At 35.6% G+C, this 17,796-nt stretch overlaps 1 protein-coding gene across 1 annotated transcript in view; it reads right to left on the reverse strand.

Moving 5' to 3' along the window:
* DACH2 (dachshund family transcription factor 2) overlaps positions 1-14,720 on the reverse strand; it is an 829,176-nt gene extending 814,456 nt beyond the window's left edge. Inside the window, exon 1 of the mRNA XM_054720954.1 lies at positions 14,212-14,720. Within this exon, the coding sequence (XP_054576929.1) occupies positions 14,212-14,720 (509 nt within the window). The remainder of the gene's footprint in view (positions 1-14,211) is intronic.
* Positions 14,721-17,796: the final 3,076 nt, after the last annotated feature.

The raw sequence follows: 17,796 nt of genomic DNA on the forward strand, positions 1-17,796 counted from the left end.
TGCTCATCTAGTTATCAAGACTTACTACTTCAGAGACAGCATAGAGAATATAGTGTACCCAAGAAGGTTTGTATTCAAGAACTGGTTTGCCTGTACTAGATTATATGGCCTGAAGCAATTTGTTTACTTGCCTACCTTTCAATTTTCTTCCTTAAAATTCCTGGGCAAGTGACCTCCTCCTAGAGTTGCTATGAGATACTGTATGAATAAGCTTTGCAGCCTGTGAATTTCTGCATGAACATAAGGTACTATTATTCTCTAGAAGCATTGTAAGTTTCATTATAATTATGGATGATGCTCCTTTAGCAATGAGTGAAAAAAATCTAAATGAGATTAAGTGATCCCCAGAAAAAACATGTTGTAAAGAAGCCAGCCATCTGTTTATAAAAATTTAGAAATTTTACAACAAAATTAAAACATTATATTTTTAAAAAATAAAAGCATACCTTCCTAAGTATCAGATTAAATTAGCTAATATATGTGGAAGCACTATATAAATATAACCCAGTATATACATATAAAGTTTTTACTATTACACCTAGGTAGTAATTTTAAATTTCCAGACATATTTTCAGGTAGAAGGCATGAAGGAAATATTTAAACTTTACTGTACTTATTAAATACAAAAATGACAAAAATGCCACTTTGATGTTCTTTAATTCAAATTTTAATGTTCATTAAATAATCTTGAAGGCTGTGGTTCAAACCACTCTGTAAAATGCAAACTTAGTTATTATTGAATACAATAAAAACTTGACACACATAGCCAAAGACAAAATACAACCCTTTTTAAAAAATTCATACTCAACATGAGTTTTAAAATGTGCTATGGCAAGCTAGAATCAGACTAACAGACCAATAATAGTAAGGAAACTTACAGAAGAAATGTAAATGATACCATATAAAAGATTTTGAAAATTGAAGTTAACATTTACTACCATAATAAAGAAATACTATTTTACTGACAACACATATTCAAATGTGTTATTATAGTTTCAACTGCTACCAGCTCATCTCAAATGACATAACATTTCCACATTTTGCCATTAGTGTTCATATTTACAGCTAATATTTTTATGCTTTCTGATCCTGTTAATTAATCTGCTTAAATTAACCACAAAAATAAAATAAATTCCATTAAAGGAAATAATTCATTCAAAAGCTCTGTGGAAAGCCTTTCATCAGCCCACAGGATACTGTCTACCTCTCATCTATCAGCTAGTTTCTAGTCCATTCAATATTTCCATGAGAACTATTTTCTCAAGTGTTCTCCACCCTTATTTAACTTTATTCCTTTGTCCATGCCCAAATGGAACTACATCAATGCTAACATGACCCAAATTATAGTCCTTCTGTCTTTAAAATAAAAATACTGTCAACAATAAAAAATACTAAAAAATAGTTTTTTAAAAGAGGCTTCAAATTGGATAGAAAAGTAAATTATTGAGCTCCACTCCCCCTTCTTTGATGGAACATAAATTTATGTGGAAAAATACTTTTACATTTTTCCCCACTAATACAGAAAAAGATCTAAAAAAGGTATTTCTTTGGTTGTCTATACATTTAAAAACTGAGAACCCTCTTGAAGAAAAGTGATACTCAGAAGGTCAGAATTCAATTCAATGGGACAATGAGACTAAGCTGCAAGGAACTTTAGACTCTGGCAGAATGGGGATTATGTAAACATCATACAACCTCATGAAAAAGAACATGCCCTTAAAATAGCAAAAAACCTGTCAGTCTTCTAGTATGACAAGGATCAAGCTAAGACAAATGCAAATATAAGAAAGGAGCTATACCAAATGTACTAGTATCAATTAAGCTCTTGAGCAGTTACTACCCATTTCATAGCTCACAATGTACATGTTCCCATTGTCAAAATGGCCACTCTTGCAGTACATGATTTGCTCAAGAATATAATGTTGCATTTTTAAACTGCAAGCTGAAAATCTATTAAATATTACCGTTATAGAGTAGAAATGCTTCACAAAAATCTCATTTACTTCTATACTCATCAATGTGTTTTAACCCAAAAGCCACAATTCCTCTGGTATCAACAAATGTTTAACTTAGGAAAGATGGCTATTTAGAGGTCCCAAGCATAGGAAAGTGTAATGAAGTCAACAACTGGGCTCTTGCAATTTGCCAGGTTTTGATCTGCTAACAGCTTTAATGAGTACTGTATCCATTAAGTACATACATCTTTTCATAGACAACATAAAAATAAATTTAAGCAAAATCCTAATTTAGTTAACCACTAACTAACATCTTCCAATACACTGTTATTAGCTATATTGTATAAGCTCTATGCCTGCTTATGCTTTGTTCGCTTCAGATATTTTCTACATGAAGCATTTAATTTCAGATTTAATTCAACCTTAGCATTTTTCTGGGCTATCTCTCCTTCCCACCAGTGAATACTGATAAACTGTAAACACAATTTCATAGTAGAATAAGCAAAATATATTTAGACAGGTAAGTATGCCGTAAACATTTTATAATGCACTGCAAAGCCTAATTAATGTTCCATGATTTTGAACTGTACACGTCACTTGCTGTTTTTTTGCATTAATGTAGATTAGCTAAGAGTTAACCATGTTAACAATTACCTAGGTAATGTGGAAATGAGAAAAATAAGAATTTGGATAGTTATTAAGATCACTACTTTACCCTTTTACAGGCTTATAGTAGGTACTTATTAATCACTAGAGGCTTGGTGCACAAAATTCCTGCAAGGGGGGCAGGTGTTCTTCAGCCCAGCCTGCACCCTCTCCAATCTGGGACCTCTTGAGGGATGTCGGACTGCCCATTTAGGCAGTCAGACATCCCTTTCACAATCCAGGACTGCTGGCTCCCAACCGCTCACCTGCCTGCCTGCCTGATCACCCCCTAACCACTCCCCTGTCAGCCTGATCAATGCCTACTGCTCCCCTGCTGGCCTGGTCACCCCTAACTGCCCTCCCCTACAGGCCTGATCACCCCCAACTGCCCTCCCTTTCAGGCCTGGTCCTTCCCAACTGCCCTCCCCTGCTGGCCATCTTGTGGCAGCCATCTTTTGTCCACATGGGAGCGGTCATCTTTGACCACATGGGGGTGGCCATCTTGTATGTTGGAGTGATGGTCAATTTGCATATTACCTCTTTATTAGATAGGACTAGAGGCCCAGTGCACAAATTCATGCATCTGTGGGGTCCCTCGGCCTGGCCTGTGCCCTCTCACAATCCGGGACCCCTCACGGGATGTCAGACTGCCTGTTTAGGCCTGATCCCCACAGGCCAGGCACAGGAACCCCACAGGAGCACAGAGTGCACCAGGCCTCTAGTATGCATACAAGATCTTTTGTTAATCTCTTCCCGCCCTCTGAGATTACTTCTGGGATTCTTAATTTATAATTATGGGATTGAGAACTGGTTTTGCCTGTTCTCTGAGATTTATCAGTCTGTTCCATGTTTCCCTTTGAGATTCATCAGTCTGTTCCATGTTTCCATGCTTGTGTGTTGAGCATCTGCCCCGTGGTGGTCAGTGCGCATCATAGCTACCGGTGGAACAGTTGAATGGTTGAATGGTCGCTTAGGCTTTTATATATATAGACTAGAGGCTCAGTGCATGAGTTCGTGCACGAGTGGGTCCCTCAGCCTGGCCAGCAATCAGGGCCAGTGATCAGGGCCACGGGAGGTTGGCCAGGGGCAGGGGCCGAGGGAGGTTGGCTGGCCAGGGGGAAGGGCCACGGGAGATAGGCCAGCCAGGGGGAGGGGCTGAAGGAGGTTGGCCAGCCACCCCAATCGGGGCCATTGGGGCCAGCCAGGGGAAAAAACCACGGGAGGTTCAGCCAGCTAGAGGGAGGGACTGTGGAAGGTTGGCCAGCCAGCCCTATCGGGGCTGACTGGGGCCGGCTGGCCGGGAGGAGGGACCATGGGACGTTGGCTGTGGGAGCACACTGACCACCAGGGGGCAGTTTCTGCATTAAGCGTCTGTCCCCTGGTGGTCAGTGCGTGTCATAGCAACCAGTCAACTGGTCATTTGGTCGCTTAGGCTTTTATATATAGAGATTTGTTGAAATGAAGTGACAAATGTATGTGTGTGGGTGTTTATATATATATATATATATGATATTCAAGCTGAATATTCTACTTGGATTATAAAATGAGACCTGAAACTTGTGTACTATGTATGAAATGCACTATTCCATAATTTTTTCTATGAATGAACTTCCCTTTTTTCTTCTTCAAATAAATACCTAGAGGGTACCCATAAATCTTTTCACAAAATAAATTTAGAAGTTTAACAGATCACAGGCTATTTTCAAAGCAGCAAGCTTAACATTAAACATGTAATTATACATGTCTGCAAATAATCTTGTTTTCCAAAGTTACTTAAGGTCTAAATATAATACATGTAATGGTCAATGTATTCTGAACAAATAAAAACAAGCAACTCTTTCTTGTCTCTGTTTTATTTTTTGCCATATAATATTATATAGAACTACATGCAAAGCAAATCAAACGCTAAGCTCGAGGACCTATTTAAAACTCTAACACAAATGAGAGCAAATTTTTCATGAAAAAAAACCCACGCTTTTTAAATCCATAGTTGCACATTTTAATATGTACTTTAGAATAACTAATTTTATAAATTTTTGAAGACTCATATCCCTTGCAATGAGTATATGTCAGAGAAAAGATACTGAAATCCATTAACTACAGCTATTCTTAAGGGGAAATACCTGTTTTATTCCAATATCCTCTTGATGTGTATTTTATTCATGACATGAGTAATTCTCTACATTTATAAAACTAAAATATTTTATATTTCAATAACTGACTTTTTAAAATAATTTTTACTGATTTTGAGAGAGGGAGAAAGGGAGAGGGAGCGAGAAACATCAATATGAGAGCCAAACATTGATTGGCTGCTGCTTGCATGCCCCCCCCCCCCCGGCCCTGGGGATGGAGCTTGCAACCTGGGCAGTGCCCCGACCAGGAAATGAACTGGCAACCTTTCAGTGCACAGGAGGATGCCCAACCAACTGACCCACACGGGCCTCTGACTATTTTTAGTTGAACCTTTCTGGTATAATTTCTAAAGACACACACACAAAAAAAAACCAGTGTTTACTGATATAACACATGAAGCAGATATGAGAAAGGAAGTGTAAACATTATTAAAAAATGAATATGGCAAAAATTGTAATCTCAAAGATTTCACAATTTAACAAATATTATAGAGGAGATATATGGTTTATATACAATAAGCTAAAGACAGCGTGATTCTAGAATGTAATCTGCATGAGAGAAGAGACTGTTTTGTTCACTCTATTCACACACCTGGCATCACATAGTACACACTCTACAAACACACACACTATCAACAAATCTAATCATGAGATCAAAATTATTGTAAAGAGGTTTTTATTTTATTGAAATTTCAATAACTAAGTGAATAGGTTGAGTTCTCCAAATATCTACAGATTAAAGACAATACTGGAAAGAAGGTACTCACTGGGGTATAACTTACATCCTTTGGAGAACTGTTTTTGGTGAGGTCCTTTTGAGTCTTTGTAATTAAACTTTTTTGGATTGAATTCAAGAGCAGAACCATATCATAAAGCTCCCCACCCTACTGCCCATAGTATTATTAGAGCTAGTCTTCAGAGTCTGTATGTTCATTATCTTTTCAGAAGGATCAAGGCCAAACATAAATATCTAATAACTTTTTATGAATGGTCATATTAAAGTTTTCATATAATTTCTGTGAATTTGGTGTACCTTAATATGGCATTAAACTTAACATTCTTAAATTAGGTACTGAGTAAATTGCATCTATGTACCCTAGTACCAAAGCCATTAAGAGACAGTATGCTCTTATATAACTATGTGTTTTTTTTAATGTTTTTACTCCAATACAGCATGGTATCTCACAATTGATACATAATGAAGATAATGAATTTAAAAATATAATGGTAAAAATCATTTTATATAAATATTCCTTGTGATGATATTATAATACTTTTTAGAGACACAAATGAGAGACAGACTTCTTCCAAATAACTGAAAGCTCAGAATCTAACATATTGCTGTAAGCTATAATCGTTATAACTGTTAATCCAATACACCTTTTATACAAACCCATAAACACATGAGTGGAAAAATAGCACAGATGTTCATCTCTAATGCAATTTCCATTCAATTTCCTAAGTGCGGTCCCTGTGTGCAAACTAGCTTAACGTTATGTTTAGCTTGCAAATTCTTTTAATAAATAATGAATGCAATAAAACTAGGAGATCAATGGCAAGCTGAGAAATCATAAAAAAAAAAAAAACCTTTTGTGTTCAGGCTGTTACCCATTTCAAACTTTAATCCAGAGACAGATCAATATTACTTTTTTCTTTTTAGCCCATCACATAAATAGAAGATAGACTAAATGTAGCCTAAATGCTGTTACCAGGTAGCTGTTGCCAGCAACCTGACAAGTTTATTGGACACACTTGCGATTGAATGTTTTATACCCTAATATACACACTACATTACACATGATTAAAGAGTCAACTTGTTTAAAAATGAAAAGGTTATATAGCAATAAAAATACCGTGGTTCATTATTTTTTAAACTTTCCTGTACTATATTTTTTTCCAGTAGTGTAATTACAAAGTTTTCACCACAATTTGCTCTAATAAACTAAATAATTGTAATGGATCAAAATAGTACATACATTTGAGTAGTTTCAACCTCAGGGGTCCTAGATGAAAGTTAATTTTACTTTTCAAAGTTAATTACAGTCAAAAACCTAAGTTAGTCCTTTAAATGGATGGGGAGAATAATTCATGCAAATTTATGTTGCAGTTGGATGGGTCTTGATATTATCCAGGAAAATAGTAAATAATTAAGCTTAAGTATTTGTGTTTCTATTCACAAGCTATAGATAAAAGGAGGAAAACCCTTTTCTCACCAACTCATTTTGGATAAATATGCATTTACTGTTTGAATGAGAATCAAAAGTTGACTGTCACCAGGGTTAATGCTGATATCTAGTAGTATCAGTCTAAATAACTGAGTATCATTTTATGGTAGTAGGCTTGTTTTATTAAACCTGCTTATTCATAACATTGGAACATAAATTAGAACATTATAAGTTAAAAATTCCTCCTTAGAAATTATTATTACAATCTGAGGTTTTGATTTATGTAACAAATTTGGTTCTCTTTTAAGGATATCATTATAGGTAGTGATAAATATATCAATTTGTTCTTTAGTTATATTAAATTCAATTTTGCATTAAAATGTGGATTATACCTTATATTCACATTCTCAATATAATAATTTCACCAATTCTAATATATAAATTTAGCTGTAAAGAAGGCTGTGAAAAGATATCGCATGTTTTAAGCAAAATGTGAAAAAAATTAACTCCTCCATAACTTTATTGAACTTCACTATAAACTTCCTTTTAAACTCTACTGTAGATCATAGCATGTACCCTAAACTTTCAAGATTAGCCTAACACTAGAGATTAAAAATTTCCTGAAGAATTTGAGACCTCAACAGTATCCATTAACAGTGTTTCCTATTTTCCTATCCCAATAAAGGTAACAATAAAATTATGATGAAAGAATACTGTAAAGGCCTACCTCTAAAAACTGATATTTAAATAAAATATATCCCTCAGAAAGTTGAACAAGAGAAAAATTGAATCTCCTTTTTAAAATTTGTGTTTTCAAATATCAGAGTTTAACTAAAAAATTATAACACCTACAACATTAAATTCAAAATATTTCACAGTTGACATAATCGTTTCGGTTCTAAAACAAACATACTGAAATCATTGGTGAAATGAAGTATGGTACTTATGCAGGTAGTTAATTGATTTCACTAGTTATCACAAAGTTCCTTTTGGTGTGTATATATTTTTCTATAGTCTAAGAAATTAAACTATAAAAGCAGCATTCATTGTTACTAAATTATTTTTGATTTACCAATAATTAGCCAAAATATAAATAACTGAAATATACTAAAATAAAATAAACTTTTCCAATATTTTCAGCATTATAAAGTGAGGAAATGATAAATACACAATGGACTGGCTGTCCCTTCCCTGCTAAAAAGAAATATTAAATCCTGTAGGAGTTCTAAATCCCTTAGTAAGAGTATATTGCAGCTGTATTAAGCCAACAAGAAGTTTATTAGTAAGGATTTAAAAACCAACACCTTTCTATAATCAATTTGGATACAGCATTACTCTATTTATAGTGATACTTTCAATGTGTCCCAATCATATATTACTTATTCTCATTTTTACTACTATGATTAAATATTAATGTGTAGACACTATGAAGTACTACACTATATTTAGGTTTTGTTATATTGATTTTCACCATTTTAGAATAGTTAATATATCATGAAAATTAAGAGTCTTGCCCATGAATAAACTTATGATGGGTTTGATATTTTTCTCTGATTTCTTGTTCTAGCAGAAAATGGAAAAAGGGATGCCGCCACTTTAAAAGCTTCAATCTCTTTGACATTGCTGGCAGTGTATGGGAACATTAATGCATCTGTCATGATAACAAGCTAAGAATAACATCTAGACATCAAACCGAGCAGAGAATCCATCTGAAGTGATTCATTCAGATCTGTCTCATTGATTTATTAAACACAGGGCAACATCTGCAGCCTCACAGAGCCGCTTGGTGAAATTAATGCAAGATCAATTCAAATGGAAAAAAGTGTAAAAGAGATAAATCAAAACACAATTTGCATGCAGTTCCACAATCAGGCTTATTGGGTGCAAATGCTCAATTTCCCTTCCAAAGCAAATGTGTTTAAATGTTGTTTTATCTTTTTAGAATTGTGTGATCTGAAGTGACAGTGAAGAGTTTTGCAGGTTGAGATGGTGAAAGGGAAGAAAAGGAAGGAAAAAATGCTACCAAAGACCTTTTGAATATGCAACAAGAATATCATTAATACTGAATTGTTTTTCTTTTGGGGAAAGGTTTGATGTCCTTTCTTTGAAAACAGAGTATTTACAATTTGGGTCAATTAGGATAGATTTTATACATATTTGAAATATATAGAGTGGATAAACCTACATCATTTGTATCTTTAAATGCACCAGATAAAGTACCACTGGAGATCTAGATCGCCAATTGAAATATAATATATTATGATTAGGGTTTCTCACAATTATATTTGCCTGTTAGAAGCACTTTTAAAACATCTAGGGATTAGGAAAGCATCAAATAATTCAGACTTGATGTTTTCTGCAGATATTAGGGATTTCCTGTATGAAACCATATAAAACATTAATGTCTGAAGACTATCACTTCCTAATTTTTTATTGGCATACATGGAGGGTAATATACATAAATATCCAAGGATATTCTCCATCATGTCATGCATCATTTCTTTAATGTAATATCCACCACCTAATAAATGAGCATTGGTACAAATATAAAATCCAGCTAAAATATTTAGATAAATACAAAAATGTTGGTTATTCAGAAGTGTACATTTAAAATAGATGTACATGTGGAAGTTCTATGCACTGGTACATGACTAAATTGTTTTATTTATAATCTTGACATAACTCTTCTAATAAAAGACACAACATTGTTGACTACGTGACTGCTTTTAGTAGACAATATGACTACTCCTTATTACCCTATGAAATAAAATGTCTGTATTTATATCCTACATTAATTTCTGAGACCTTTTTATCATTTCTGAAAATAAAAATATAAGTCCTACAAAATATTAGCCAAGGTAAGTGATGCAAGTTCTTTAAATTTTGATTTTGCTTAACTTCACTATGAATACAAACAATTTTCAAAGTAAATTATGTTATTCTGTGTGGATTGTGAAATATATTTATCAAGTGTGAATGCAAAACCAAACCCATTGAGTGCTTACAATAATTGTATTTCTAGTATTTGAAAGTAGTTTTAAATTGTTGTAAAAGTCTTGATAATTCACATAAAGTTTTTCTACTATGGAAACCCATTTATGTTCCATTTAACACAGTCAAAATAACAATAAACTACAATTAAACCACTTAAAACTTTAATTTAAAAAAAAACCTGAATTTTATTCATTTGAATATACGTGGAATCATGTCTCCAAATGACTTAAAATGTTTTCTTAGTCATACATTCTTGTTATTTCAAGCATCCATTTAACTATATGTAAATGACCAAGTAACATTTAATCAGTTGTTCCTCAAATGAAATTAAATGCTGATCATGAAATCTGACAATGGTACTTTTTTTTTACTTTTAGACATTTTTATTTTTTTAATTTATCTTTATTGTTGAAAGTATTACAGAATATGCCTCCTCTCGCTCTTATATTAAAAACTCCGACTTCTCTTATACAAAAAATAAAAAATAATCACAGCTCTTTAGCTGCAAAAACAAAGATCCAAGACAAGATAACATCTTTTCCCATTTGTTTTGGGTCTTTTATCATCATTTTCTTAATAATCCTCAAAATAATTTATCTGAAATTAGTTTCTAAAAAAGGCATCAAGGAAAAATATTGTATAGCCCTTTGAAATTGAAATGGTGTAAAACTTGTCTTATTTAATAGAACAATGAATAGTCAAAGAGTTTTAGTCTTACTATTCTCTGGTGCCTGAGGAAAGTATTATTTTCCAACTTCTTTCTGTAAAGACATCTTTGAATATTTTGATAATTAGCAAATAAAATAGTTAATATACGACACTGATAGAGTTCTTGTGACTTTTAGTGCTGTCAAAGAAACAATCATGTATGTATTTTACTTATTCATTTTTCTTCAGTAGACATTAATAAAATGTGCTCTGAGCCAAATCAAAATGCCACTTAATGCCAATATGTTAGTCTTTGAAAATTATCAAATTGAAAACGGTCCATTTTTATGTGTTTTGGAATAGTGTAGGAAGCTTTTCAAATTAAAATATCCTAAAAGTCAGGACTTACACTCTTCCCCAGTTATCTGACAGAGAGGGGAAATAATGTTTATTATATATGAAAATAAAATTATGAATGACACCATTACAAATAGGCCTTCAAATGGATTATGGAAATGTATCTATCAGGAGATGAAGATGAATTTCTTTTTTTCAAATAAGAATAGTATGTAGGAGTATCCACTCATTGAATATATACTTTTTCCTTGTACTTTCCCCACCTTTTACCTAGAAATGCTAAGAAATTATGGGTCCTGAATGACAATCCTCTTTAGCCAATTCTCCATTTGTACATCAAGTCACTCATCTTTTTGGGGCATCTCTATAAGCTCTTCTGATATATCTTTCACTCACTCTCTTGGCATCATTCTGATACATCCTACATCTGTCTTCTCTTACTGGCTTCATGTCTCATCTACCTTATTTTGTTTTCCTTGGGCTATATTTGTTTACATCCCATCCCTCACCTTTCTTTTCTTTTTGTTGAATAGAAAAGTCTTAGAAATTATGTTGATCTAAATACTAATTTCACAATTTCATTAAATCACTCAGATGTTGGGAATGATTTAAGGTACACATTTCTGTAAATAATGTTACTTAAAGTCATAAAGCATCCATTATAAACACTATCATATTTTATAGTTTTTAACAACATGGTTATGAGAGCATTTGCATCAGTAAAATTTGGTAATGTTACTTTACTATTAGTTATATTTTTTTCTAGAAAGTGTGAGTTTTTTAAAAAAATTATCTAGAAATTGCAATATAGCTGTGTTTCTAGTTTTCCTCATCTTCATTCATGGACTGAATTTCATAATTTTTTACAATTAAATATTATAACACTTATAACACAATTATATAAAATGCATTTAATAAATAAAATACCCATAAAGAAAAAATTCAATAAGAGGCACATGAAGCATACCTCAGATGTATTTCTTCTTACATTTTTAACATTTCTCTATCACATTTATGCATATACACAAGAACAATTTAAGCCAAAAAAAGTTAGATTGTAAATGCTGTGATAAGGAGTAAATAAAACTTTACTGAATTAAAATAATAACTTAAAAATACATCATATAACAAGGCCCCAAAATAGTATATGAACACCTGCTACTGGATACAGAGTAATTTTCACTTTTCCCTTCTAAGTAGCTCTAATAAAAATTAATTAAAGAAAAGTTTCTATTTACAGAAGAAAGCGTCAAATCACATTAAAATATTAATATATTTGTTTTTAAATGAAAATAATAGATTTTGCTCAAGGATGTGAAAATTAATTGTTAAGAAAAGAAGAATTTCCTATGTGTAATGATTGTTCCACTTTAGATATGAGTGTTTGTAAGAGAGAGAAGAGGGACAGAGGAGGAGAGGGGGAGGAGTAAAGAGAGATGGGGAAAGAGAAAGCTAGAAGATGGGTTTTCATATCTGCAATTGTTTAAATGCTAATTTTTTCAAATGGCAACAAAGGACATAGAAGGCCCTCATGTGAAGTCCTTGGTAACCCTCTGAATTTGTGTATTAGTAAAATGCTTTCTGATCAAAATAAAATGTCCTTTCTACGCCTACAACCTATAATTACTTATTTTATTGAGGGGGCAGTTATCCTTTGTGTTTTAAAGCCCCCTATCTTCCTTAAGAAAATCCAATCTAATAAACCAGGTTTGGAAGCCCCAGATATGAATCAGGAAGGAGTTCTCATATGAACAGGTTTCCATTTAATTGCCAGAACACAGGAGAACAGTGCTCAAAGGAAAAAAGAAAAAAAAAAAGGTTTCTTTGTAAGTTCTGTAGCATTATCTTATTGGAGAAGTCAGCAACAGTTTGTCTGCAAGGTGTCAGTGTGCTTCAACTATACAGAGCAATTTGGATTTTATGACAGATGTGACAACTAAATTAGTTTTAGTTCATAAACCCAGAGATCTTATTATTTAAAGTTGTGTTATGAGAAAGTCTACCTCTGCAGAAGTTTTCTGCAAAATAATCAACAATAGTGCTGCTTTACAACAAAACCCTTTGCTCTCTTTAATCTGGTGATGATGATTTCTTGGTTTGTATGCTAACCACATCTGCCAAATATGTACTTTCCGAACAGATATTAGTAGACTACAGATGGAATAAACACTAAAAAGACTAAATTTTTAAATGGTCAAATAACCTTGAATACAGTTTACTTTTCTTTTTAAACTCAGAAATATTGAATACAGTTTATTTTATGCACATACACAAATAGACATTTGTTCTATAATGTACTTCTAAACTGTGATGTGAAGGAGGTACGCTTACAACCAGAGAAGCTGGCCAGCATAATTTAAGGAATCCTCTCTTTGGGGAAATGGGATCCTCCCAGCTGTTTGCCTGGGGGAAAAAGCTAAAAGCATCCTCTCTAGAAAACCTGCCAACTTCTACCCAACCCCCCAAACCGGGTCCCAGCCCCAGCGTTTTATGACCACATTGCCCTTTACAGATGACCCAAAAGGGCCGATCCCAGGAAAGTGACATCTGTCATGTTTGTTTGCTTTGTTTTGTTTTAAATAGGATCCATAGACTTTCTTGTATCCTGTACAGGGAGCTTTGCTTAGTTGGCTTGAGCACCCATTCTCTCTCTCTCTCTCTCTCTCTCTCTCTCTCTCTCTCTCTCTCTCTCGACACACACACACACACACACACACACACACACACACACACACACAGAAACCACCACTACCACCACCACCACATACGGCTAGGCACTCTCACAACAAACACACAGGATGGGAAACGAATCACCCTCTGGGATGGATTCTAGACTTCTGACCCTCCACATCCCCCAAATGCTGTGTTTTGGTTTGCTAGCTTAGAAGCCCAGTGTACAGCTCAGCCAGCCCTCTATCCCAGAAAGCCCTTTGTGCCCCTGTTCAGGATAAAACTTCTCTGACCCGTATGGCCACAAAAGAGCAGGAAAGAAAACCAAATAGAGGAATTAACAAATAACCACAAGCAGCCAAAAAGCCATGCAAGATATGGGCGGAAGTCTGGAAAGTTTCAGTAGAGAACCGCAAACTAAAGTTTGTGCGGGACTTTCTTAGACCCAAGCCCTACCACTGAGCACAGACTAGAAGGAACTGACAATTAATTAAAGTCCTTCTAGTCCTCTTTCCCCAAAGACTTACAGCGTGAAAAGTAGAGGCAAGCTAGTTAAGACTCACTCTCTACTAAGTTGGATGAGGGTGATGAAACATGCAGAAGTGGGCAAAAGGGGAAGAGCGAGCAGAGAAAGGAGAATCTCACCTGGCATTGGTGCAATCAGTGAACAAAGTTTCGAAGTCTTTCCTGGTGATGAGTTTACAGCGGTTCACCCCGGGCTGGATGGCCCCCAGCCCACGGAGGATCCGGACCTGTTCAACAGTACACACCACGGGAGATATGTCCAGTCTCTTCAGCTTGGTGTACACTGTATGCAACCCTCCCACCAGGTGCTTAAGGAAGAGATCAAAGACTTGCGGGAGGCAGATCAGTTCCTGGCCATCCATCAGGAAGGAAGCCACCTTCACCCCATGCATGTCGACCATCCTGCACTCGTTGGTGTTGCCGCTGCCTCCACTGCCACTACCGACCCCGCCACCCCCTGCGCTGCCACTGTGGTTATTGGCCACAAAACTGTTGATCATATTGGGGGTGAGACGAGGAGGCTCTCCAGGAGTCAAACACATTGGTTCAGCCCGAAAAAGGCCCCCAGGGACGCCGGCGCCACTGGAAGTTGCAGAGATCACCGGAGGTGCGGAGACAGCCATGGTCATTCAGTCTCAAATTATAGGTCCTCGGGCCCTCGCTTTCTCGTCCTGTCTCCTCTAGGTCCGTCCCCTCACACTCGCTCTTTCACTCTCGTTCTCTTAGGCTCGCTATAGCTCGCTCAGAACTGTTTGCAAGTCTACAGTAGCAGGGCTCACGCTCTCGCTCACGCTCAAACTCACCCACCACCCAGCAAGCAGTGAACAACCCCTACCCACAGCGGCCCGAGACCCCACCCCTGCCACACCCCCTCCCAAGACTGGCAGCGTTCCCCAGCCAATGTGCTGCAGCCCCTCGGCTTCCGAGCGCGCCAAATGGCTGTCGCCCTCGAGGAGGTGGAGACTCCCTGGTCAGCCTCCTAGCTACCTGAGGCCCTGAGGGTTGGGGGTGAGTGGGGATGGAACCTTAGAAGGGGGCGGTGTGGTGCCTCTGCTTATTGCCTAGCAATCTGACCAAAGAATACAATTTTCACATAGAACTCTCAAAGTGGCCTAGGCTACGAACCCCTCCCCTCCGAGCCCCACTAGTGTCTTGACGTGGGAACACAAAGCAGCACTTTAAAACGTGCCTCCCAACAACCCCGCACCACCCTGCACCCTGGTTCAGTTGAGGAAAGGGAAATAGGAACTCCTATATATGTAAATTCCATTTACATTTAATTCTCAAACGCGGGAATTTAAGAGATGGTTTCGCCCAGCTTCCAGGAGAAAGATTCCAGTGACTTCAGAAGTAATCAGTTCAGCCCTTGTTTAGCCCATCTAGAGCGTTTGGCGTTAAATTCTCCCGTACCCAGCGCACAGAGGAACCAGCATTCAAGATCGCACTAAAATCAGTGTTGCGGGTTGCTAATTCGGCCCTACGCACTGATATTCAGCTGATGTAGTGACCCTGTGAACACTTTGGAAAGCAGGCAGAGAGACTTGGTTTGTGGGTGACAGACACCTCATTGTACAGCACTTCCGCCACTGTCCTGCACAGAGATGGCTTTCTGTGTCACCGTCCCTTAATTTCAGTATTGCCCTGCCCCGACTAAAATTGACAGGAAAAGTTCCTTTATAACGTTAAGACCCTCCCTACAGAATATGATAAAAGGGGGAGAATTTGCGCTCTTTCATATTGAATTTTCTTCTCTAGACTATGGGCTTTCATGATGATTAGAAATCCTTGTCCTGAGCTCAAGATTCCTCTCACTTGTCAAGTGCCTGAAAGCACTACAAGAGATGATAATAAGCAAAATGTCTAGGAAAAGTACATTCCAGAGAAAAGGCATGGTCTTTTCCACATGGCATGTGGTGGTTAGATCACTGTAGCAAATTTGTTTTAATACTCCTTGCCCAACTTTGATTCTCTGCAATAAAGTTGTTTCCTTTCCGGTGCTTCACTCCTCTAGAAGCTGTTACTCAGAAAGTTAAATCCATGCTTCATTTCTTTACAAAACATTACCAACGATATAGATAAAGCAATCCTTCCAGAATATAAATAATTTTAGAAAAATTATTAAATTTTATTCAGCTCTTCTTGTACTTAGTAGTATCAAAGAGGAGTGAGGAGATTTTCTTTTCTCCCTTAATAAGACATCAATATTAAAATTGGATTTTTCTGTCTCTCTCTCCAACATATTTCCTCCTTTTGACATTTCATTAACCAAATAGTAAGCACTACCCTTTAAGACCCTTCATACTGTTTAAATTCTTAGTTGTGTGAAGTTGAATGCTAAGAAATTGTAATGATGGTTGCTTTTAGAATAGAATGGTAAGAAACTCTAACATAACTGACTGCAATACATACAGCCAGGAACAAAAAATATTTTGAAAGGTATTAAATCATTTTTGCTAGTTTGCTACTATTGTGGGAAGAGAATAAGAAGGAGCAAAAAAGGCACAATTGAGAAGAGATAGCAGGAAAAACTTCAACAAAAAGTAGAGGTTTTCAAAAGAGAATAGAAAAGTTCTGACAGCAATGTTTGTATTTACCAGTTTTTTTAAAGATAAATCCCAAATTGTGTTCAACAGGTGTGTTGACAGTAATGTATATAAGGCTGTGTGTTGAAGCAACTTACCTCTGATAATTTATTATTATTGTAATTTCCAGGTGAATAAGTTTGACTTTAAAGGAAAAGGGTTGTTTGTTTCTTGAAATTGATTGCATTTAAAAAAACAACAGTATATTGCTGTGCTCACATTATCAAATCCTTTTTTATTTGCAGCATGATTTGGAGCTTTCAGAAATAGGACATTAAATAGATGTTTTGATGTTTCAAATTTAAGAAATTCTGAAATATAAAAAGGAAAGGTAGAATATCTCTAGCTGCAATCATTATTTGTTCTACTGAAAAAACAAATGTACTTTGACAACTTTAGAAAAGGGTAGGACTAGATGTCTTATATATTTAACATGATCTATCAGAGATGTAGTAATGTTTTAATTATTACCAGAGATTAAGGTTCAAATTCTAGTAGAAATACTAGAGACTAAAATTAGCAATTGATCATTGAATGTTAAAGCTCAAGCATTCAGCAAACAAAAGACCTTTGGTTTCATTATTTGAATTCCCTCCCATTTTCAGCCTTCTACAAAATAAACCTGGTAATTGTCTTAAGATATACTTATAATTTAAAGGTGTAGTCATTTAGATCTAAGAGGTCGAGTGTTGCCTCTTTGGGTTTTCTTCATATTTTGATTATGTTAATTCTATTATTGCTATTTCTACTCTTTGAGATTTCTATGCTTTGAGATTGACACAATCATATTACACATGGAGAATTTGTTTATATCTCTTCTCACTTAAATATCGTCCATAAGCCAAACATATTTCTAAATAAGATTGGGTTTCTACAAGGCCAGAGGAAGCCTTGTGTGCCAACACTCTGTAAGTTAGAATTGCATGAAGCAATATAAAAAATAAGTGGAGAGAGGCACTTCACTAGAACTTAGAAACTACTCGAGGTTTGTGAATTATTTCCAGATAAGAGCAAAGCACCCCAGCAAATAAGAACAAAATTAGTACAAGTTGATATCATGTCTCATCAAAACAAGAAATTCTAGATGCCACAATTCCGGCAGAGTGATTTCGGGCCTAAGTGT

Source organism: Eptesicus fuscus, chromosome 1, assembly GCF_027574615.1.
Source record: "Eptesicus fuscus isolate TK198812 chromosome 1, DD_ASM_mEF_20220401, whole genome shotgun sequence".
NCBI classification, from domain to species: domain Eukaryota; kingdom Metazoa; phylum Chordata; class Mammalia; order Chiroptera; family Vespertilionidae; genus Eptesicus; species Eptesicus fuscus.